The following is a 26,119-nucleotide window of genomic DNA, read 5'->3' as shown; positions in this document are numbered from 1 at the left end:
GAGCTACCTTTTTCAGACTGTTCTGCAACGCTTTCTGACATTTTTGGACAATATCTGATTAAATGATCTTTCGATCCACATCGAAAACAAGCTCGGGAATTTAGTCTACATTCTCCCCAATGATATCTTCCACAATACTCACATGATGACAACATTGGTTTTCTTCTGAAACTCCCAATACCAACCTTAGAGGTCGCCTGCTGAATTTGTTTTGTCTGACTTCTGGATCTTTGCCCAACAGTAGTAGAAATGTATTTAGAATCTTTAAAATCCCTCACTCTTTTTAAAGACAGTGGTGGTGCGGAACTAGTTGCTAATCTCTTTCCAAAACTTTTCTCTTTCGAACGAGCTAACCCTTCTTCCAGTCGTTGTACTCTATCAACCAACACAGGAAATTCTTGTAGATGTAATGGTATGAGAGGACATAAATTTCTTCATTTAATCCCCACTCAAATCTCCTGCACACATCTGCTTCACTTGTTACTAGTTCCTTAGCATATTTGCTTAATCTGATAAATTCACGTTCGTACTCAGCAACAGACATGTTATTCTGCTTCAAATCCAGAAATTCTCTTTTCTTCTTCTCAAGATAAAATTGACTCACATATTTCTTTCTGAATTCAGACACAAAGAAATTCCAATTAATTTTTTCTGCAGGATGAATGTTCACGACAGTGGTCCACCATTGGTAAGCCTCACCCTTTAGTAAAGATACTGCACACTTCAACTTTTCATCTCCAGTACACTGCAATTCGTCAAATATTCTTTGACTATTCTCTAGCCATTCTTCGGCCTCAGCTAGGTCATCATCTTTCTTTCCTTTAAACTCTTCAGCTCCATATTTTCTTATTCTTTCCAAGAGAGATCGATGACTAGTTACAGATGGTTGTAGATGTGGAACAGCAGGAAGAGAAGATAGTGGTGGAACAGATGGATCATTATTAGTTCTTACAACTTGCTGCAACAACTGATTCATTGTCTGTAACAAGGCTGCAATTGGAATTTCTTCTCTAGGCGATATCGGCTCAGTTTCAAATTGAGTTCTTTCTTCAAATTCAAGCTCCCTATCATCCCGCAAGTTTATCGATTCACTTCGAGCTTAGGTTCTATGTTGATCTCTTTCCCTTTCAAAGTTTGGCGCCCTACTCTTCACTTCATTTTTCGACTCTTCATGAAATCTATTTGACATCTTTAAGTTTCTACAATATTCACAAATTATACAATTAAATAATTAAATAAATAAACCTCATCTCATCTCATCACATCAATATATAAAATGGCATGTACGAATGACTCATTCTCGGCCCAAAAAATCAGAAAACCTAGGCTCTGATACCAATCAATGTAACACCCCTTAACCCTAAACCGTCACCGAATTAGGGTCACGGAGCATTATCGGACATATTGGATAACTTAGAAATAATTCATAAATAAATAACATTCATAGCATAGTTTAACTTTTAAGTCTTTATAATAGACTCTCGAGGCCCAAAATATGTATTAGGAAAGGAACGATTTTTTTTTCTATTCTGTTTCTTTTCTTTACTTATGTTTTATATATTATGTTATATATAATATAATAATATAATATATTATATATTAATACTTAAATATTAAGTTAATATAATATATAATATATATTTTTATATCAAAATATCTTAGATTTTTTTTCTTTCAACATTAAACCGCCTCATTTTATTATAATGGCTTATTTACTTATTTAGTCCTTTCTATTTTCTTTAATCTATAATTAAACTTTCACACTTATTTCAATCTAATCTTTTTTCTTAATTACTTCTAATTAAGTCGAATTCACCTAATCAAAACCTAATTAGACACACAACTAGCTTCGTAAATATTTGTAATAAATATTTACGAATCCGATTATCGAACGAGTCCCGAGAATGCATTTTTTCTTTCTTTTCTCTTTTATCAATTTAACTATATAATCAATAAAATTTTCCTATCAAAATTTTCATGCAGTATTCCTATCGTAATATAGACCATGCCACAATATTAAAATAAATTTTCTTTTTAGATCGAATTTGTGGTCACGAAACCACTATTCCGATTTTATTGAAAATGGGCCATTACATAATGTATAAATCATACATACAAGTTTAAACTCAAATTTCATATTTCAACAATAACAATTCATCAATTGATATCATATATCCACAATTTGAACTTTGGACACATCATGAACCTTAGGTTCATTCCTCAATCTCATATAACATTTTAATTCACAATTCAACTTTTTCATCTCATTTCAATAGCTCGATTGATCAAACTCATTCGGTTTATCATTTCATTATTTACCCCTATTAGCAAAGCTCAAACCTTGGCAGATACACGGATCCAACCAAACACTCCAGTATGGCACCCAGTGCCTCATCGGATAGTTCGAAGCAATAGTTGACACTCAGTGTCTCATCGGCAAAGCCGAAGAAAGTTGGTACCCAGTATCTCATCAAATCTATCCAAAGAAATATAGTGACACCCAGTGTCTTATCAACTCGAGGTCGAAGTATCCCTTAACACTTCCAATCCTATGGCATGCCAACTATATCCAACTCAGCCCGACTAGTTAATAGGATTTTCAATTCTCAATTCAATTTCACTTCCATTTTAAATTCACTTTCAATTCAATATACAATTCAATTTCACTTTTATTTCAATCACATTTCAAGTTCAATCATTACACATTTCGAATAATCACACTTTGATTCAATTTAATTCGATTCACTTTTCCAATCAATATACAATTCACATATTCACACTTATAATCATCATCCAGATCAATTTTTGTTCAACTCAATAATAATACTTACCTTGTATTTTAATTACCATACACATAAATTAACATTTAATAATTAATAATTAATAACTTGAATTATAGTAATACAAACCCAATTTCACGATAACTCCTCGATAACTTTCTCATTTCCTTTTTGTGCTGATGCCTCAGGTTTTTTGCTAGCTACGAAAATAATAATAATTTACGCTATTAATTACAACACTAATTTACAATAATTAATTGAAATCTTTTTCAATTTATACCTTAATTTTAATTTAATCCTAATTAACTCATTTACTTTTCTAACTCAATTCACACTTCATTTCTACTTAATATCTTGCCATATTCAACTTAACTATTCAATGTTCATATTAAAACCCTAATTTTAAACTTCTTTCAATTTCATCCCTACTATGTAAAAGTTATAACTTACTTTACAATTCAATCCCCTTTTTCAATTCTATCTTGAAATTCATTCAATTAAACCCCTAATTCATTATTTTGTTCAACCTGAACTATGTTCAAAAACCTAAAAGCTTCCAAAACCTCAACTTAATTTTAACAAAACTTTGTTCTAAAGCTTCTAAAACATCAAATTTAAGTAAAAAGGACTTAATTGACTTACCTATTAAAGCTTTAAACCTTCAAACCCTAATTTTTCTTTTTATTTTTATTCTTCTCCTTTCCCCTGCTCTGTTTAGAAATGCTCTCTGCTTCTTTCTCCTTTATTTTTCTTTTCTTTTGTTTTATTTCTTTAATTTATATTATAATAATATAACTTATAATAATTATTTAATTAATAAATATCTTTAATTATAATACTAGTGTATATACATATTTTTACTACCTTTGTACAACTTTATTACCCTACATTTGGCACCATTTGATTTATTTATTTTATATTTAATTAATTAGTAATTATAAAGATATATTTATTTTACAAGTGTATCAATATATGCATGACACATGTATAATTTTTACACCCTACATTTATCTTTTCTTAATTTATTCCATAATATAATAATAAAATAATAATATAAACAATAATAATAATTAATAATTATAATAATAAATGTCTATTTAATAACAAATATATGTATTACAAATGTAAACATATGTATTTTACATTTGTACATTATCATCACCATCCACTTGTCATAATTTCAATTTATTTATCATATAAAAATCTTATAATATAATTATTTTAAATTAATTTAACATAATTTATATCTATTAATTAATTATATAATTAAAATATAACATAAAAATTTTAAATTTTTATTAAATATATCTGACCTCATTTCTTGTTAATGGCTAAAATCTTAGATTTTTATTAAATATATCTGCCTCATTTATTGTTAATGGCTTGATTACCATTTTAATCCTTTTATTTTCTATTAATCTATAATTCAACTTTTACCTTTTATTCAATTTAGTCCTTTTTACTATTTTCTCTAAATTGAGCTAATTTCACTTAATTAAAGCCTAATTAAACACACTACTAGGCTCACAAATATTCCTAATAATTATTTATAAACTCAGTTTACTAAGACGGAGGCCCGAGACTACACTTTTCCGATGCCCATTAATTTTTGGGTCATTACATAATATCTACACATTCTATCAATTTGATCCTAAATAAAAAAATTCAACAAACTTAGCCCTCAATGTTTACAAAATTTATCATTTTTGTTCAAATTCTAAAAAATTCAATAAATTTAGCCCTCAACATTTAGAAAATAACAAATTTTTTGTCTCTTTTAGCTTTTGAACTAAAATCATTTGTCAAAACACCCCAAAATGGATGAAAAAATTAACGTTTGTTCACTTTACTGGTGTGGCGACTCACATGCATACCACATAATCAATTATTTAAAAATTTAAAAGTATTTAAAGTTCAAATATATATAAATTATTAAAATTTCAAAAATAATATATAAAATATAAAATATAAATAATGGTGAAAAAAGTAAAAACATTATAAAGCTTCCATTTCTAATAGGTAAAAAAAAAACTCTTTCTAAGTTTTTTATTGTCGTCTTTTTTCTATAGATAAATAAAACTTTCTTTTCTTCTATCCCTAAGAGTCGCCATTACTAGTGTCAGCATTGGTGGCTTCTTCCAACCACACCGTAGATGACGTTTCAAATCTAAAATCCTAAAATATTAGCGTCAATACCAGGCATGGAATAAAAACCCAAATCCAGTAGGTATGACCCGACCCTATCCATTAGGGTCAATTTTTTTTTTTGGAAATTTGGGTTAAGGGAGTCAAGTGAAATTAGGAAAAAAATAGTCGAGTTAGGGTTGAATTTGAGGTAAATTCACCCCGTCTTGCCTTGAAATATTTACAAAAATGCCCCTAATATGTATACATATATTAAGATTTTACTTTCAATAAATAAATATATAAATAAAAATAAATATATTAAGTTTTAAGTTTAAACTCAAAAAAATTAATCTTATATGCTTCAAAATAAAAAATAAAATAATTAAAAAATGTAATCTTAATTGTTGATAATTACCCTGCTTTCCCAAATCAAATCATCCTCCATCCAATCGTTCTTTCTATTGGGTTTGAAATTGTCGTTGATAGCATCCCTATTCTTGCTAAAAATCGATAAATATATCTCATTTTCAATGTTTAGACCTTGAATTTTCGTAATATTATTATCCAAGATAAATTTTTCGTTCGATTAATCAATCTTTTACAATTCCTGCCAAAACTTTCGACAATCTTGTCAAGTCTTGAAATCAACAATTAATTCTTGTGTAAATATCATTTAAAGGGCCTGATTTAGCTTGATCGGATCAGATTTGATTGCGAGGAACATCAATTGGACTCCCAGTGAAAGGTGTGTGTTCTTTTACAAGCGAATCGGGGCAAAGTGTGATTAGGATTAAGGTCACATGAGCGTGTGGACCACACAACCATGTACCACTGAAACCTTAGGCTTGTTCAAATCTTACACAATCGAGATCCTTCCACATAGCCTGCCACACGGTTGTGTCTCCCTTGTAGATTAATTTTGTAATTTCCACACGGCCACAGTCTGTTGTACGACTGTGTAACCCTTCCACACAGCTTATGGTTTCTTACACGGTTTGGCCATGCGACCCTCGTTTTATAGATTTGCCTAGAATTTTTTTATTTGTTCAATTAGTCCCTAAATATTTCCCGAGCTATTTTTAGAGTTTTATTTATCTTAATTGAACCCTAATAATATGAGTAAAGAAATTCATCGAATAAATGTCTAAATTATTACCATATATGCGTGATATGTGAAAAAGATATGCCTAATGCTTTCGTATTACATTTTGTATGACCAGTATGCCTTAGGTTATCATTAAATCAAATATATGATAAAACATGTTTTTTTTTTCTTCTGTTGATTGGATTTATTGAAAGCATATTAATTACTATCGTATTGATCTGTTATAAGTATGCCACATTGCATTGTATGGGTGGGACAATGTGAACAAAGGAAGATTAGCAGTTTATTTGTAAATTTGTTATGTACCCACAACTAGAAGCAGATTCCATCTGTGAGTTAATTGTTGTGCAATCCACAACCAAAGGCAGATTTTATCTGTGAGATTTTTGTTGTATACCCATAGCCAGAGGCAGATTCCATCTGCGAGATTTTTCTCTGTGTCCACATCCATTGGCAACTTATTTACAAACCATTGGTGGTTAAACCACAACCTGGTGTGTAGGTAGTTGGAGTTCCAAGGAACTCCCATTGTGGTGTGTAGTAATGAGGTAGGATCTTTCCTATTAAACTGTAACTGTATGACATTCACAAAGCATGTGCATACAAAACTGGGATTTTTGAGATGACATATATATATACATATATTGTTGAGTGATATGAAATATCGATATTCTGAAATTGCTATTGTGAATTATTTCTATGTGTCGTATTTTTGTATGCTTAATTTGTGATTGAACTCACACAAAGCTTCATAACTCACTCCCCATTTTATTTTTGTCTCTACAAATAACTCACCAAGTTAGGAAGCGGACATGGTATTCGAAAGGTCTCGGCTCGGATTTTATTTATTTTTATTATAATATTAAAGTATTTTAGGTTTATTATCCGCATTTACTATTATTCAAATATTGTATTGTTTTAGTATTAAAGCTGTGGCATGAGACTTAAGTTTTAATTTTATATAGTATGCATGATATTTAAATTGTTTTTTTAAATTGTTGAAATAAGGGTTTAATTACTTATGCATGAAATATAAATTTTATTAAAATTAAGTAAATATCACTTGTCCACTATTAGGTTATAGATAAATTTGGAGTAATAAATAAATTAGAAATTAACTAATTTTTCTAAGGTAATCATTGTTACAAGAAAAATGTTAAACTTAATTGGTTTTTGATGACTCATGAATTTTTTTAAAAATAAACTAAGTTTTCTTTTAAAGATAAACAAATGTTTTAAAATGATGGTTTCATATGACTCTAATCGTACTAGTCCATTTCGGTGGCTAATGTAATCTCCTAAATTCAGGTCTAACGTCTAGATCGGGTTGGGATGGTTACAATTAATGTTTGGTGATCAAAATATTTAATTTCGAATAATTTAATGACCAAAATAGAAAAAATTAAAAGTTCAATGACCAAAATAGAACATGAACAATACTTTAGTGACCATTTCTATACTTTACATTTGAATTTAAAATATTTTTAATTATTGTTTAAAGCTCATATAAATACTAACAATAGGGGTTAGGTAAAATAGTAAGGGTCTCTCCTACGTTAATCAGTGGTCAAGGATTTGATCCTTGTCCTGCGTATGAAGCATTTTAAAACTCATGGCCAATATCCACTCCTTAATGGGCCTACAGAATACGAAAGATTAATTACAAAGTTTGTCCGATAGATACATTAAGAAAAAAAAAAAAAACTCATATAAATACTATTTTTAATAGGGTTTTCTAGACCCTTTAATTTTTTATTCACAAGCCGCAAAAGTAAACCCCCACCCACTCTCTCAACCTTCCATTTTTTAGAATGTCTTATAAATTAAAGTTTTGCTTATCATTGGTGTTGAAAAACGCCTTTCATCAGAATCATGATTTTAAATATATATAAAAGAGAGCAAATATTGGTTTTAAACCGAGTCAAAATTGTTGGCTTTTGATTTTTGAAAAAAATGATTTTTCAATTAGGTTACCCATCATCGTATAATTGATAAAATTATATAACTTTTGAAATTGTAAAATATATTATTTAATAAATTAAAAATAAATAAAATTAGGTGCAATATATGTTAGAAACTAAACCAAAGTGTATATAAAGAAGGGATACTGATTGAAATATATGAAATCTTTATAGCAAATATATGATATGTAAGGATTAGAGGAACAAATTTCATTTATTCAACATCATTTATATTCAGATGTGAAATTCGGTTGAGTTGATTTTGTCAACTTTTGAAAAAAGATCATATTTTTGGAGTCCATTTTCCATAAATAAAATCACATCATATATGTAATTCTGTATTTCAAACCTACAACCTTGATTTGGTATAAAAAGTAAGGTTTTAAATAAATAATCATTCATTTTTAAATCCTAAAACTCTAAAAATCTTTATATTTTTTTTTCACCCTTAATTGTTACGTTATCGCTCAAGAGTCTATCAAGGACTTTTCACGTGTTAGCTTCCACGAATTTATAAGTTTCTTAAAGTTAATGAATAATTAAAGGAAAACTTCGTCATGGCGTGGTTCCCATTAGGGACCTCGGCAGCATTTGAATCAATTGAAGACTGTTCAAATTGGCGCTGCAATTGTGGAAACTAAAATAAAAGAAAATTGGATTTCGTCTACAAAATTGCACGATCGCCGTTGTCCCACCATAGACTAAGCTAAATAATTCGATTGTCCTTTATAAGTTAAGATTTTTTTACAACCCCATTTTAAGCCAATTCCTTGCTCCTTTATCAACTTCTGAAATTACTCTAACAAAGTTAAGAAAAATTTGGAAACTAGGATTTTAATTACTACCAATAATATTGGTCCATGTTCAACTTGCACGAATGACTTTTATTATCACTCAAATAAAATTAAAACTGAAACAATAGTTATTACTATCTCTAGATTATTAGACTTTAAACTTTGTTATTTCATTTTTGTTTTTGAACTTAAACAAATAAATTATTTTGGTATTTATATTTTTGGGTCCATTTTAATATCTGAATTTGATAATTAAAGTCTATTTTAACTCCTGAATTTATAAAATGTAAAATTTACTTTGATTTTGTGTTACAGCTTGTGTTTCGAAATGCTCTTTGATGCTTAAAGTTAATAAAAAAGAATATTAAGGTAGAGTGTAAGTAACAATGAATCCAAACCTAAGAGTGAAAATAGTGTCAATTGCTTAATGCTTCTCTCATGATCTTCGGTAAATACTATTGTAGGTTGTTGATGATGGCTCACTAATAACTTTTTCCAATAACACCTATCCGTTTATAAAGATTTGATCAATATATTTCAGCATGATGTTTAATCTTTGGGCTTAGGGTCTATGCTATAACAACGTCAAAACCACTCAAAGAAACATCGTTTATTGAGTTAGCTCAATAAAATTTATGAAAATTCTAGACTCCATCTCCATTTAGGCTAGCATTTGTGATTTCAAAAGCTTGGGTCTGTACTACACCGTGGAACGAAGCAGCCCAATCAAGCTTCTTATCCGAACACCATGGCCCAAACATCATCATACTTCTCTCATAAAATTTACTTAAAAAGAATTCATTTAAGGGATAACATGACAATAAACAAGACAATGAGACATGAGCAGTAAGAAACTTTTCTAGCATTTATGTAATACAGGAAGGTTGGAACTTTATTCTTCTTCTTCTCTCTCCTTTGATTAAAAAAAATAATAATAATAAATTTATCTATTCATATTGAGTTCCTAAATTTTTTTGAATTTAGTTGATTCTTAAATTTATATTTTGTCAACCAAACTAGCTAGTATCTCTATATTAATACTGTTAATTTATGTTAATATGACACTATTAATCAATGCGATAATACTACACGACAACTTCAAAGACTACATACATCCTGTTATGACTGCCATTTCCAATAACCAGATACATGCTCTTAAAGGTTGAAATTGAAGAAATTGTAAGGTGCAATATGTGAGCTTCGACTTCTATACGTTTATCACAGCTTTATTTTATCAATATATATATATATATATTTTTTTTTTGTAATGAGCACCAATATCGACTGCTAAGGGAAATGATCAAAGACTTGCTTTGAAGAACGGTTAGCTTCATTCAGGTCAATAAAATTACAAGCAACCATTATAAAGTGTTTATCTAATAATAACAACAACTAATGACTAACTGTACAACTATTTTCTACATCAAAATATTGATTTTGAAGGGTTTAAATTTAGATTGATATGAAATATTTATGTAGACACAAATTTAAATATTAAACAGAGGGAAAAAAAAGATCAAATAGCAAAATATTCTTGTTCATACTATACTTATTTCAATTGTTTATCACAATTGAAACAATAAGCCGTCTTTGTGAGAGGAAGCATTCCTACTGCTCGACAGACTCCATTGATCTGAGAACCCAACAGATGTTGACACCCCATTTCCACATTTGGCGACCGTTCTAACACTCTCGATCAGTTCTTGAGTTCGAGTTTCTTGCGACAAAATGTCCGACAGCTGTTCCTGGCTGATCGCCAGCTTAACTTTCCAAAATCCATGGTCGCTGTTGTTGTACCTGGAGAAAATATCAGTATGGGATCTCTTTAAAGTCCCCTGGAGATCACATGATATCCTGTAAGGAACTATGACAGACGACGGGTTGCTGTTCGACCGGAGATGGCCTTGTCGGACAACCTGGTCGCCATTACCGTGACTGCTTTCTTTGCTGTTGAATGGAAGTAGATAGTATGACTTTCCAGCCAGAAGCTCCTGATGGTGAAAGAGTGGTTTACAGGACGGATCATGGCTTCGGAAAATAGCATGCCCTGGGAATTCATCTATGATATTTCGTGCTGATATTGGAGCTGAAAACTCCATAACTCCGCTGTCGGAAGTTATGACTCTGATCAGTCCCTCAGGCTCAGCTTCTCCCAAGATCCCGAACAGGCAGTTCCCCATATCTTCTTCTTGTCATACAATAATTGTAGAATGGAGAAGAGTTTAGGGAAAGGGAAGAAAATATATGGCGGGTGGGGGATTCTTCTTTGGAGCTTCCTTAATCCAAGCGACGGTAACACAAATCCAGAAAAAGTGTAAAGAAAAGATAAAAATTAAAAAGAAAAGCAAGCGACCACTCTCAGTGGTGGATGCTTATTCGTAACCAAACATCAGATGCGTACTAGTAAGAGTGGCGAGTAACGTCTCAAATTTTAAAGTCAGTGTAAAAGTAAGTTTTGAGATCTTCGATTTTAAAAATTAGAGTCATAAATATTTATTAAAAATATTTATTTATGAAGTTAAGTGAGAGGTTAATTAAATTTTAATTAAGTAAATTTAATTTAATTAAGATTAATTGAGTATAAAAATTAAATTAAATAAAGTGTGAAAGTCTAATTATAAATTATAAAAAGTCATGAAACTAAACTAACAAATAAACCTTATGTGACAAGTGTGTGGTAAGTATAAATACATGTGTATTATTTTAATTAGTACAAATATATGTATATATATATATTTACTTATTATATAAGTAAATAATAATATAAAGTAAATTATACTATATTATATAATTATGCTATATTAATTAAATAAAGAATGAATAAAGAAAATAAAAGAAATAAAACATAAAGAAAAAGAGAAAGAAAGGCACGACTAGCAGGGAAAGAAAGAAGGAAAAAGGGAAAGAAAAAGAAAAGGAAAATTTAGGATTTTGGAGTTTCAAGTTTGATTGGCAAGTCAATTTAATCTCTTTTCTTGTAATTTTGGTATTTATGGAATCTTAGGAAGAAATACTATTTGAGTTATGTTGAAATTTAGAAAGTTATTAAATTTTTAGATGTTGATTAAGTTGAATGAATGGAAAAATTATGAGTTCAATTGATAGGAATCTAAGTTAGAAGTGAGAGAATGATTGAATTGTAAAAGAGAATATAAGTTTTGTAATAGTGGGGATTGAATTGAGAGGATTCTATAATTAATGTTTTATGCTGTAAAATTTAAGAGTTGGAATAGTTTAAAGTGATAATTGAATGAAAATATAGGATTTATTTTGAAGAGAAAGAATGATTATGGTGATAGGACTAAATTGGAATTTAAGCAAAAGTTGTATAGAAATTGAAATGTGTAATGTGATATAGTATATTGATAATTTTTAAATGTTAATTATTATGTAGCTAACGTGGCACCGGAAACGTCATCGAAGAAGGGAAAAGAGAAAGCGAACGAGGATATCGAGTAAACTCGAGAATAATGGTTTGTATTTCTATAAACTAAACTTATTGCATATTTATTGATGTGACTCCCGAAAATATATATTAAATGAAAATAAAGGTAAGTATATTTATTATCGAATTATGAAAACCTTATTAACAGAGTCGGGCTAGTCGAATATAGTTGGCATGCCATAGAATTGGAAGTGTTTAGGGATATTCCGACTTTGTGTCGATGGTGTCGCCTTACTGTTACTATTTCGGATTCGTTCCAAAGAGGTATCCAGTACCTGACTGTTACTGTTACCCTTACGATGTATTCCGGCTTCTGCTGATGAAACACTATATACTATCCCGGTGTGTGGGTTGGATCTGTGTATCCGTCCAAGTCCGAATTATGTTAATAGGGGTATATGAAGGTACTGTAGATTGACTGTTATCGATTATTGATTATGACTGAATGTTGACTGTTAGCGAATATAATGATATACTAATGTATGATTATTGAAAGTATTGAATGATACAAAATGTGTAAAGAATTGTTTAATGACATTAAAGGGTAAGAAATAAAAAAGAGTAAACAAACCTTAGCATCATGAATGTAAAGGCATAAGGCTAATTGTATTAATAATTTATTAATGCTTTAAGTGTTAGTTTATAGAAATACCACTGAGTGTATACTCAGTGTATGGTTTTGTTTTCGTGCGCAGGATTAGGTACTAAAGAACTAAGGACTCAGCATCCAAATCAATCCCGGACATCAAAGTGGTAAAGTACCTTTCTTTTTGGTAAAATGGCATGTACCTAAGCTATTAAGTTGTTGCTTAATACATGATAGTAAATGAAATTAAAGATGCTGAACTATGGTATAGAATATGAATGTTTGAAGTTAAATCTAATATGTTTGACATAAATTGTGGTACTCATGAGGGTACATTGGTTGAATGAATTATTGTTAAAAGTTAAGAAATTTGTTAGCTTAAAGCTTGAGTTTTGCAGGGTTGGTAAGTTTGTGAATAAAGGCTCATTTTGAGTCCACACGACCTGGCACACGGGCGTGTGATCAGACCATGTGAGACACACGACTAGACCATACGGGCATGTTGTTAGGCCATGTGTCCCATACACCTAAAAATGTCCAAAACAGAATCTCAGTTGATACCATACGGGTTGAGACATGGCCGTGTGACTCAGCCGTGTGAGGAACACGGCCTTGCACCACGGACGTGTCTAGGCCGTGTGAGTGATACGGGATGTTCACACGGGCGTATTGAAAGGGGCACACGGGCGTGTCCACTAGACCACACTGGCGTGTGATACTGATAATAGGGAGAAACTTGAAATTTTCACCTAAAATTTTCTATGCTTCCGATCGAGCGCCGGTTTATTTAAAATGTATCTTATAAGTACCGAAGGCCCATTAAAGGTATATTATGATGTATTTGATGTATAAAATTGCATTTATTCCTAATTTTATGTAAATATACTGTAATGATCGGTAATATTCTATAGTCCTGTTCCGACGACGGGACGGGATTAGGGAGTGTTACAGGCCGTATGATTCATATGAGAAAAAGAAATGTTTTTTTTTGTATTCCTAGAGTAATGTGGGAAATCAACTATCCGTAGTTTTATGTCATAGATGTGTTAAAATATGCTCTAAACATTCCACTAAAACATGACTGCTTTACCAAGTAAAGAGTTTGACTAGTCCATTTTGGTAAAGAATCCTAAAAACCCATTTGAATGGAGACTGGTCCTTTCAATCTTTCTTTATTACTTTCTCTTTAGAATATTACATATATATATATATGTATATATATTTCTTCCCTTAAGGCTTAAGTTGACAGGTTTGGAACTAAAGTAGAATAAGTGAAAGAGACAGAATCGCATACAATCTGTGATGGTTCAATTATAACGTCATAAGCTTTCAAACTCATCCATGAAAATGGCAGTGTTGCAACTTAAGTTGTGTTTAAATAATTCAGGGTACTTTTTTACAGAGAGTATCAAAGTTTTGTCGGTGCAAAATTAATCGAAAAATGACTAACAAGTAAGAGGGTTCAGAAGACATAATGGAAAATTTTGAGGAAGAGACAGAACATAGTGGAAGAGCGTGAAATCCATGGGATGGGAAGACTTCCACTCAGGTAGTGGATATGTGATGGATGCTTCTCCTAAAGGGATGATGAGATTAGAGCAAGTATTATACAATTATAATAAAATATATAATAATTTGAAATCTGACCCGGAATTTGACCTAGCATATCCATTGAGTAATCTTAGGTATTTCATTTGAAAATGACCTTCTATCTTGTCTTCTAAAAGAGAAGACCATCCATCTTTATCTTAACCTTCATTTTGACCTCTGTTGATACTATCTATCAATTAATGTCGATACCAATCAAATTAAGACTTAATCAGTTGTACACTAAACTTTTTACAATGATGGTATATTTAATGAAAGGATTTTCTTATTAGGAAATTATTCATAAAAATGCTTGAAAAAAATAAAGTAATATAAATTAAAATTAAAGGTAATAATGCAAAATATAATAAATTAAATCTTTATATAGGAACTTTAGTAAATAATTATAAACATATAAAACATAAACTAAATTCAATAAAAAATCAAATTAAAAACAAAACTACATCAAATAAGAAAATTAAGGGACCTAACATGCAATTAGGAGAATCAAATCAACAATAAATGCATCAAGTGGTTATATAAAGAGGTTCACCAACTTTTACTTTTTCTCCTTTTCAAAAAATATAAAGCTACATTAATTAATGACGTGGAGAAAAGCACTTGGGAAAACAAACTAAAAACCACCGGTTCAACACCCACCTCCACTAAGCCAGAAATTCAGTAAAATGAAACTTAACGGTTTCTCCCCTCCATATCCACGCAGATAAAAAAACCAAAAGCCAGCTACAGTAATCTCCCAAACTGTAGTGCGTGAGAGGATGGTGTAATGAACCTGGATAGTGAAGTAGAACAATGGAAAACAAATGTGGAAATTTTACTGATAGTATTGAATTTACTTGCTCAGTCTGTAAAATTAGTCATTACTCACAAGAAGGGAAGATAAGAAAACAGAATTGGAATTCGAGATAACAAAATAGGATAACCAACTAGGAAATTCTGTGTCATCATATAGTCTCCCAAACCGTTTTTCTGGTGCTTGACCTGTACTAAACGACAAAATCAGCATAGTTTGGAAACTTCTTTCGGTGTGTTTGTCGCTCTGCCTCTTGCTGATCCATGCTCTGGTGCATGTGTTCTGGTGGTTCTTCTCTTGGAATTACCGAGGTAGTAGGTAACCCCTCTTGAGGTTCCATTAATAGATGGTAAATTTGTTTAAGTTGCAAATTTAATCTAGGGTTTTAGATGAATGAAAAAAAATTCGGGGCTTGACACAAATGTAAATAAATTCAAGTCAAATATAAAAAAATTAAAATAAATAATTAAAATAAAAAATAATTAAATAAATCAAATATTTAAATAATTAAACAAGAACAAAATAGAATAAAAACAATAAAGAACATAAATGGAAGAAGATGAAGATACCAGGTAGAAGTTCTAAGGAGCTTTGGCAAACAATTCTAATTTCTCCTTCAAGAAAAATAACTTGGCAAAAAAAATTGAAAATCACCACAATTTAAAAGGTTATCAAATTTCTTTTAAAAGAAATTTCAAGAGAAATTATTAAAAGAAAACTTAAGAATTTTATTAACTTAATATGAATAATAATTGAATTGATTGTTCATTGTGTATAATTTGGATTCATATAAAATAAAAATTAAACTTAATATGATTTAAACTTAAATTAGAAGCTTAAAACTCGTAATTTTTGTAATAATATTTAATCTCATAAAAAAATTCTACTTATGCAATTTTCAATAAAACAGAATAACTAAAACTTCCGAATTGAAATTCAGTGATTCAAAATGTATTGTAAAGTTAAGAGATAGTCAATTTTTATGTTCTATTTTAACTAATTATGCCCGGATCCCGTCTAAAAATTTGTCATAATTTAATTAATCTTTTCATCTTAAAAATTGGGAACTTGATTAAATTAATTTTAATAAATTTCACTTATTCTATGTATGTATCATTCATCTTTTTCTCGAAAAGATTTTTCATTTTGATCGGATGATAATTTGATTTATTTAACCTTTTACCTTATTATCGAATTTTAAAGTAGTATATTGGCTAAAATTCGGCAATCGGACTCCATCAAGTCTCATGGAAAAAACTCATAGCACACCAACAAACCACCAAAGCGGAGGCAATCTACCAAAAGCTGTTGTTTTCATCGCCACCGTTAAAGTCGTTCTTTCACCGATCGAATATTGTCAATCTCTTTTGCTTCCTCTCCTCTCTCTACCTATTGGTTTGGATCTCCAAAAAGTTAGTTCAAAACCACCAAACTCTCACCTTTATATTTGAAAGCCTATAGTTCTGATCTCCACCATATGCTGTTGGGTTGGCATGAAACTCTAGCAGTAACCTCTCCTTATTCCGATAGATATTTTGTCCAAACGGATCTCCGAAAAACTTCCTAAGAGCCTTTGGATTTGAAACTAAGATGAGTTATCCTCTCTTTCTTTTTTGATGGATTTTCACTCATTTTTATTACTTCCTCTGACTAATATTTTCCTTGTCGTTAGTTTATACCTTTTGCATGTCACTTTCCAATGTGGTTGTGTGTTGACTCCGTGTTCATTACAATAACAAAAAGTGAAAATATATACATAAAAGTAATTTTTAATAACTTCGATTACTTTATTTAATTGCCTTCTGCAATTGTTCTGTCTGTCTTTCCGATAGAGGGATGGAGGATTGTTAACGTCGTCTGCCGATGGCGACTGTTTATACGACTTCGTTTGCAATGTGGAAGATATCAGTTTTGGAAGTCACTTCTGAGCTTTTATGATATATATTTTTTTCAAAGCAATTCTTCTGTTTGTGTTTACTGCAAGCCTAGTATCTATTGGCATGGAACTTTCAAATCAAAATGTGATCATGTTAATTTAATTTTGAGAAGCCATTCCAAGAAAAGCAATTCATAAAGATCCACTACTATTGCACATCAATCCATGGATTCTGAAAAACAAATTCCAGATTCCAAATTAGAAAAATAATACATAAAAATCCAATTAATATTACATATCAATCCATATTCCAAAAGAATGCAGATCAATCCCACACAACTTTAACATCAACATATTAAATCCAATACACCTAAAAGAACTTAACATTAATGGTCATAAATATAGAGTAATACAACATAAGCCAGCAACTTTGATAAACCCTTTAACAACAAAAAAGAAGTAAAATGCCTCAAATATAAGTTGAATGCAACAACTGAACTCAGGCTCAAACCTACAATTCCAAGACGAAAGTTCAGACCAATAGGCGGATAGCAAAATTGAATAAAACGCCAGGGGGATGAAAGTTGAACTCTCAAGCAACTGAGCAAGATTTGTTTAGACGGTAATAAATGAGAAATCACGGAATAAAAATATATGCTTTCTTTGGTTTTTCAAAATATTTTTTATTTTTTATTTTCAGAAATTGATTTTTTATTTTTAATAATTAAAAAGTACATTTGATAAATAAAATAAAATTTTGTTTTCAATAATGAAAACATTTCTCGTAATTATAAGGAACTAAATTTAATATTGGAAAAACTGTTAAAAAATAATATTTTTATGTTTATATGGATTGAAAGCAAGTTATTAAATTTTTATTGTTTTATAAATTTCATATATTTTCATTTTTCAGTAATTTTTTAAAAAATCAATCAAATACATTTTTCAATGTCTTCCATATTTTAAGAAAACAAAAAGTAGTCCCTTTTTTTTATGTTATGGATGTCTATTTTATAATCCATGTTCGAGGTTTGTGATTATCCTTCTTATCTACGTTCTCCTCATAGAGGTATAATGTGTCTTACCATTACACCTAATAATTTATCGGTAAAAAATAATCTATGTTTATTGAAATTAAACTGTGCCTAAATTTTGTAGAAATTAGGTTTTAAGATTAATTTAGGTTTAAACTTAATTTTTTTAAAGATAAGTTCGGACTTATGTTAGATAATATTTAAGTTTGAGTTAGATTATATATATTTAATTGTTACTATAAACATATATTTAAATTTATATAAATAGTTGGATTGAATTAAATTCAAGCTTAAAAATTTATTTAAAGCCGATTTAAATAGAAAACAGGCCCACACTTTTATTTGAACTTAATATTTAGATTCTATTTTTTTCAAATAATCTCGTAGATTTTAAGCTTAATCGATAATTCAACTCATATATAACTCTATTTTTCTTCTTTAAAAGGACTCTTGTACTACTTAAAATTAAAAGTTTGGGATTTAATATTTTAAAAAATATATATTTTAAGAATTAATTGTGGAAGTCTTTTAGTTTGATAAGAAAATATAATAATGTTTAATAAAAATCAAATTATGTATGAGGAATTGTTAGGAGGCGTATATAAAGGGTTAAGACAAGACAAAGGCAAGTTCGTTGAAAAGACGGTAATTTTAATTTGAGTTCTCTTTCTCTCTCTCTCCAGTCTCCCCTTTTCACCCGATCTGCTGTTTAGGGTTCCCTCGAATATTCCATTTTCATTGGTAATTGTGTCTTCCAATTTCCCTACATTCTCTCCATCGACGAACAAGCGGTTTCTGATCTCCGCAGGTCATCCAAATCTGCTTTAATTTTAACAAGGGGTGTTCATCGATCATGACGATTCAAGATTCCGGATTCATGATGGAGGACGGGGTTAGTTGCTTGCCGTGCACGCCCGAAGAACAGAAAAAGATCGTTATTGATTTAAGAAACGAATCCGAGCGTAATTTGAAAGAAGGCAACTTGTATTTCGTTATTTCCAGCAGGTCCGTTTAAATCGAATTTCAATTTTTTTCTCCCTTTTCTTGCTATGCTTTTGGGAAATCTATGAGGAAAATGCTTTTTATTTTTGAATTTGTAAAATTCTTTCTCAGTGTTTAATTAAAATTGGATTAATTATCCAGTTTTTATTTTGGAATAATTTTGCCTCTTTTTTTTTTCCTCTTTGGCAGGTGGTTTCGAAAGTGGGAGAGGTATGTTGGGATAGACGCTGATGCAAATCTGATTGGGAACCAATCTTCTGATTCTTGGCATATGAATGTGACTTCTTCGATGGTGGCAGAAATGCCCGGTGCCATTGATAACTCCGATATTGTTCAAAATGGGAGTGATTGCAATTGCAAGGAGAATGAGATACAGCTTCGCAGAAATTTGATGGAAGGCCAGGATTATGTTTTGGTGCCTCAAAGAGTTTGGGTAAAGCTTCATGAATGGTAATGCTTCACCACTGCCTATTTTTGGCATTAATAAATAGAATGTATACGGTATATGCTTTGGTCACTTCGAAAGTTTACCGATTTACCAAACAACTTGAAGGTCTATTGATATAGGTCCCTGGAAGAGTTGTAAGCCTTTGATGTTTATTCGATGCTAATTGTGATTTAGTAGTTTATGTTAATAAAACGGATGTAGATACAATTAAGGAGCAGACACGTTTTTGCTGTGACAATTAGTATTCCTTCCTGGGTAAAGCAATTAATATAAGCAACTTTGATGTGGGCCAACTTTGAATGTACAATAAGATAGCTGGTAAAACTTGTTTCTGTTGTTTATTATTATTTTTTATATCCTTTTGTAAAATTTGTTTCTGTGTATTATTATTATTATTATTATTATTATTATAGGTATAAAGGTGGGCCAGCATTGCCACGAAAGATGATTTTGCAGGGTGTCTATCACAGAACTTTTGATGTGGAGGTTTACCCACTTCGTCTTAAGTTGATAGATTCCAGGGATGAAAGCCAGTCAGTTATATGGTTAAGCAGAAAGGTATAGCTTTTGATCTTTACAACTTGAGGATTGGTCTTTCTCCAGGCCAAGTGGAAGTAATAGTGATGAAATTATTTTGCTAACGCAGGCTTCCAGTGTTGATGTCTGCTCATTATAAGTTTTGAAATTTATGATGAAACTGGAAATCATTCCAATTGTAACTAATTTATGAAGTGATTTGGAATTTCCATTTGGTTTCTGAGTCTTACACTTTCAAGTCTTTAATGTCCATGAAAATTTGCATTTTTGTTGTAGACCATGCAGATTCTAACTCCTTTTTTCCTTCGCTTCTATTCTTTTTTTGGTTGGATGATATGTTTAGGCTTCTCTATCTGAGCTTTTCCAGAGGGTTTGTGCGCTTAGAGGAATAGAGCAGAATAAGGTGCTCATGTCTTTTTCTTTTTCCTTTTAAGCATGTATTTTATATAATTATTTTAGAAGAAGATTTGTTTGCTTTAAATCAACTTCAATCATGTATTTTGGTTCATTATATATTGCTAGGCTCGTATTTGGGATTACTTCAACAAGAGAAAGCACACACAGTTGTCTGCTTCAAACAGAAGCCTTGAGGAATCAAACTTGCAGATGGATCAAGATGTCAGTACCTTTTGCTTGCCCTTCACTATTTCCATTTCTATTTGGTTTTGATTTATTTGTATGTTTGATGAAACTTTACAGATTCTTTTGGAGGAAGTTGATGGACATCATTCTTCAAGATTTGGGATGGATTCTACAGGAAATGAACTAGCTTTGGTTTCCATGGAACCTTCAAGGTCATCCTTTACAATTGCTGGAGGGCCAACTTTGTCTAATGGTCACTCCTCTGGTTACAAATCAAATCAGTATCCAGGAAGTTCCTTAAGCTCAGGATTGAAAGATACAGATGATGGTTTTGATGCCTATAACACTGTTAGAAAAGGAGAGAAGAGGGGTTTGGCTGGGTTGCAGAACCTAGGAAATACTTGTTTTATGAATAGTGCTCTTCAATGTTTAGTGCACACGCCGCCACTTGTTGAGTATTTTTTGAAAAATTACAGTGATGAGATCAACACAGAAAATCCTTTGGGAATGCATGTAAGCTTTTGTGCTGTCAACCATTTTTGTTTCTGTAGTTTACCATGAACTATTCATTTCTACAATTTTGACACCTTTTTGTGAGCACTTCGCTAAATCTCTAACCTAAGTTATACCTGTGCAGGGGGAGCTTGCACTTGCCTTTGGTGAGCTATTACGAAAATTATGGTCCTCTGGGCAAACTGCAGTTGCTCCACGTGTATTTAAGGGAAAACTTGCTCGGTTTGCACCCCAGTTTAGTGGTTATAACCAGCATGATTCTCAAGTAAGTTTTTTTTTTTTTTTTTCCCTTTTATAAGGCATGAATACTCTATTCTGCAGTATCAGCAATTGAGTAACTTGCATAAAACAGCGGGCATTATGATACTGGAGTATATTTACTGCTACAATATTAATTCTAAAGAAAGTGATGATGTTAAAATTGTTTGAACATAACAAATAGGATGCTTGGTTTGACTTACAATTATGATTTTGGTACTCCCAAAATTACTCCTAGGAAGGCCTGTCAGTTAGTGACTGTATTAGCAACATGCTGTCTGTTGTCTAATCTCTAGTGATGGTAGTATGCAGGGCAAGAGATATTTTGGCCTTCACTACTGTTATAGTTTTGTAATGCACATTTGAACCAGCCTAAGCTTTAACTTGATGTCTTTTTTTATTCTAAAGGCTTACTACAGATCTTTTGCATTGTACTTTAAAGGCAACTTAGGATAGTATCATTTTGAAGCAGAACATCTACTACTTTGATCAGATTTATGCTTTCTCTAATGATGGAGCATCTTTTATTTAGGAACTTTTGGCCTTCTTACTGGATGGGTTGCATGAAGACTTGAATCGGGTAAAAAAAAAACCTTATATTGAATTGAAGGATGCAGACGGTCGTCCTGATGAGGAAGTTGCAGCTGAGTCTTGGAAAAATCACAAGGCCCGGAATGACTCCGTGATTGTAGATGTTTGTCAAGTGAGTAACTTTCTTGTTGAACCTGCATGTTTTGATATAGTGCCGCATCTTGTAGTCATTCTTAAAGTTATCAGAAAGTTAGAGTCGCTCAGGTTTTCTTTTACCTGGCAAATGCAATTACTAATCTAAGATTTGTTGTCAGTGTGTTGTCAGTGCCACTCTAAGCAGGTTGTCAACCAATTCCATTTTTCAAGCATTATTGAGATTGCATTTTGCTTACATTGCCATTTCTCAGTCTATAGATGCCTAGTGCTTTGCAGTACTTGTGCATTTATTTTCATTCATCTTTCATGTCAATATGTGCTACTTCGAGTTTCTGAGCATGGGAATGTAGGATGCTTTTCTCCTAGCTACTAACAATTGGAATATTTTGATGATGCTCTTGCTTCTCAGGGTCAATATAAGTCAACGCTGGTTTGTCCAGTTTGCAACAAAATTTCAATTACTTTTGACCCCTTCATGTATTTGTCATTGCCACTACCTTCAACTATCACTAGGACAATGACAGTGACAGTGTTTTATGGTGACGGAAGTGGTCTCCCGATGCCATATACTGTCTCTGTGCTCAAAAATGGTTTCTGCAAAGATCTCCTTCTGGCTTTGCGTACTGCATGTTGCTTGAAGACTGACGAGAACCTTCTGCTTGCAGAGGTAAACAAAGCTTGAATTGATTCTTAATTTCATTTTTATTTCAGTTATAGGTTACCTTGATTGGCTGATGCATTCAATATTCTATATCAGGTCTATGAAAACAAGATTTACCGGTATTTGGAGATGCCCTTGGAGCCATTGGCTTCAATAAAGGATGATGAGCATATTGTGGCCTTCCGAATTCAGAAGAAGGGGATGGAGAAAACTAAGCTAGTAATTTTTCATCGATGGCAGGAAAAGTAAGTTTAATCTAGCTATTGGTCCAAGCAAATTATATTGTTTTAATTTAATTTACTATCTGTAGGCACTTTGATATTTGGGAAAACTAGGGATCGATAGTTTCATCCATCCTTGTCATTGTCTGGTTATTATCATCATCATTATCTGCATCATGTAGTTCATCCATTGATTGTTCACTCACCTGTCATGAATTTGATTAAGAAAATCTACAGAAGAGTGCATGACTTTTGCTGCACTTATTATTTTAAGATCTGTGTTGTAAGTGTGTGTGGGTCTACCAGGAAAGTGCTATAATATGAATGGGGAGTTAGTATATTTCGTATATTTTCACTAAAAGGTTTCTTGGGTGAGAGAGAAAGTCACGTATGAATCAATAGGGGAGGAAGGATATTTCATCTTATGTTTTCACTAGGTTTTTTAGGGAGGGTGAAAGTCACAGGAATTTGTTGAATAAATAAGCTGTTCTCTTCTTTGTTCAAGATTTGAACCTATATGTTTGGCTTTCCAGATCCACAACAGATTATCTTAAAAGTGGAAAAGAGCTTTTTGGAACTCCATTGATAACTTATTTGGGAGAAGACCAACCAAGTGGAGCTGATATTGAAACTGCTGTATCTAAAGTATTGTCACCTTTCAAAAGAATGCATTCTTCAGCTAAGGCTCATATTGGCAAAGGGAGTGACTTCCTCTCAGATGGTCTGGATGAACTATGCAGCAGTTCTGATGCTCAGTCAATTGAAAATGCAGAGTTTGAGGGTGCATTGAGCATGGACTTATCACTCCGGCTCCTTTTGACAGATGACAGGGTTATGAACTTCAAGTCTTTTAAGAAGGATACCCTCTTTGAACCTGGGAAAATCTTAAGTGTTGTGATGGATTGGACTGACAAAGAACAGGGCCTATATGATGCCAGCTACTTGAAGGACATCCCTGAAGTTCATAAAGCAGGGTTTGCTGCTAAGAAGACCCGGCAGGAAGCCATCTCTCTATCTTCATGTTTGGATGCTTTCTTGGTGGAAGAACCACTAGGGCCTGATGACATGTGGTAAGTGCTTTAAACATGTTTAAATGGATTTCAGATAATAAGTGTGGAGTCCGTCCTCATAGTAAGCAGTATTGATGCCTTAATGGTGTGACCAAAATTATTAATGCAGGTATTGTCCACGTTGCAAGGAACATAGGCAAGCTGTAAAGAAGCTAGACTTGTGGATGCTACCAGAGATTATTGTTTTCCACTTGAAACGATTCACTTATGGCCGATACCTAAAGAACAAAATTGATACTTTTGTGAATTTCCCAATTCACAATCTTGATCTGAGCAAATATGTCAAGAACAAAGATGGGCAGTCTTATGTATATGAGCTATATGCCATCAGCAACCATTATGGTGGTCTAGGTGGCGGGCACTACACTGCATATGCTAAGGTACTGTTGTAATCTAGCTGACATTAGTCTGTCTCAATAGCCATCTCTTGTGGATAATACTTATACGGTATGCATTTTGCGACCATGTCCATATCACGGATTATTTAATGTTTGTTTGGATTAGCTTTCATACAAGTTTACTAATTTGAATGATTATCTCTGTCTTTTTGTTTTTCCACTGCCGCAGTTGATTGATGAGAATAGGTGGTATCATTTTGATGATAGTCATGTTTCTCCCGTCAACGAATCTGACATCAAGACTTCAGCCGCTTATCTGTTGTTCTACAAGAGAGTGAATGAATCAAAGATGGAGATAGGGGAGTCATCATATAGTCATTCCACCTCTTAATAGTCTAGTTGAGAGCATTCTGCAATACCATTGTTTTTTGGAGCTACTTCCATTTGAGGTTATGCCGTGCTCACCTGTGACAGTACTTGGCTGAGCAAAGCTGACCTGCGGTCCCACATTTTATGGAAGATAGATGACACTAGCATGGGACCAAATTCACTCCGGAACGGTGGCAAGAATTCAAGGTAGGGGCAAATTTTAGTTCCAATTTTCATTTTGAAAGAAATTTTGGGCATAGTACTAGCCACTAAGTTTTGTAATAGGTGCTTAATTTTGTAATAGGAGCCATCTATTTGTAGTAGCTGCTTAATTTGTATTATGAGCAAGTGATTGCTACACTCGGCGATTAAAATTGGAAGATGACTGGTCTCAAGTTTAGCCAATACTAGTAAGTGGTAAAGATTTTAGAATCGATTACCACTGTAAGTTCCATTTTGTTCAATTTCTTTGCCCACTTTATCTATCACAAGTTATATCTCTACCAGCTGAATTGACCCAACCCTATTTATTTTCCTTTTTTTTCTCATCTCTCATTTCTATGGGTTAATTGAATATGGTGAGAAAAAGTTTTTGAGGTGTTTAACTTGATATGGACTGCTGCTGTTAATCAGAATAAATCTTGAAATTACACATGCTTCAATTAAATGTTGTGTGGGTGGAAAAAATTTCTACGAAAATACAGAAATATATAATGGTAGTTCTTATTAAGTGAATTAGCATTTTTCTTAGTTTTTCCTTTTTTCTCAATTGAGTTGATGGCATAAATCCCAGTAAATTATAGCATATATACAGAGCTCAATTTCGAACCGGAATTAGAAGTTGAAGTTTATTTACTTCATATAACCCATAACAGCTATATGCAGTGAAATCGATTCTCCATTTAGTCTTGAGATAACACTTTTTGACTACTACATATATCCTTTATACGAAGCCTTTTTTAACTTTTCAACCTCAAAAATAGTATTTACTACAGAGCAGAACAAGGGAGTTGGTTTTCCACCGTTGAAGCAAATGGCTGTCAACAGTTAACAGATGATGCTCCCGAATTTTGCTTGCAGAAATCTGTAATGGAACTCAGGAAAAAATTAGACTCCACCCACATTCAGGGAGTGGCAATGTTTTCCTTGGCTAGTGGAGCAATCTCCTCTCCTTCAATACCCGGTTCACTCCCAGCAACCTCTAAGCTCAACAATATTTTCTCCCACAGCGTTGATGGTCCCTGCATGTATCAAATAGATTTCAATTTAAAAACCCATTTCACTCAAATTTGAAAATATGAGTCAAATATAAGTGTTAAATACG

General features: G+C 31.9%; 3 protein-coding genes across 4 annotated transcripts in view; 1 reads left to right on the top strand and 2 right to left on the bottom strand.

Moving 5' to 3' along the window:
• Window positions 1–10,079: 10,079 nt before the first annotated feature.
• Window positions 10,080–11,164, bottom strand: LOC108456334 (uncharacterized). Its single transcript, XM_017754930.2, has one exon. It carries the CDS (start codon window positions 10,945–10,947, stop codon window positions 10,333–10,335), a length of 615 nt encoding a protein of 204 aa, XP_017610419.1. The 5' UTR covers window positions 10,948–11,164; the 3' UTR covers window positions 10,080–10,332.
• A 7,544-nt stretch (window positions 11,165–18,708) lies between these two features.
• On the top strand, window positions 18,709–25,975 carry LOC108456714 (ubiquitin carboxyl-terminal hydrolase 9-like). The gene is made up of 13 exons (XM_017755328.2): window positions 18,709–19,114; window positions 19,301–19,561; window positions 19,973–20,117; window positions 20,440–20,499; window positions 20,619–20,714; window positions 20,796–21,191; window positions 21,316–21,456; window positions 21,982–22,152; window positions 22,546–22,803; window positions 22,894–23,042; window positions 23,552–24,088; window positions 24,198–24,468; window positions 24,656–25,975. The coding sequence occupies exons 1-13, from the start codon at window positions 18,963–18,965 to the stop codon at window positions 24,815–24,817; spliced, it is 2,799 nt and encodes a 932-aa protein (XP_017610817.1). The 5' UTR covers window positions 18,709–18,962; the 3' UTR covers window positions 24,818–25,975.
• The window catches only part of LOC108456715 (granule-bound starch synthase 1, chloroplastic/amyloplastic-like), a 28,339-nt gene continuing 27,836 nt past the window's right edge, over window positions 25,617–26,119 (bottom strand). For both annotated transcript variants that reach the window (XM_053019080.1, XM_053019079.1), the window contains exon 15: window positions 25,617–26,036. In XM_053019080.1, the coding sequence (XP_052875040.1) occupies window positions 25,920–26,036 (117 nt within the window). In that variant the 3' untranslated portion in view covers window positions 25,617–25,919. The remainder of the gene's footprint in view (window positions 26,037–26,119) is intronic.

Source organism: Gossypium arboreum, chromosome 9 (genome assembly GCF_025698485.1).
Source record: "Gossypium arboreum isolate Shixiya-1 chromosome 9, ASM2569848v2, whole genome shotgun sequence".
Taxonomy (NCBI): domain Eukaryota; kingdom Viridiplantae; phylum Streptophyta; class Magnoliopsida; order Malvales; family Malvaceae; genus Gossypium; species Gossypium arboreum.
Note: the sequence above shows the minus strand (reverse complement) of the source record. Positions and strands in the feature narration are given on the sequence as shown.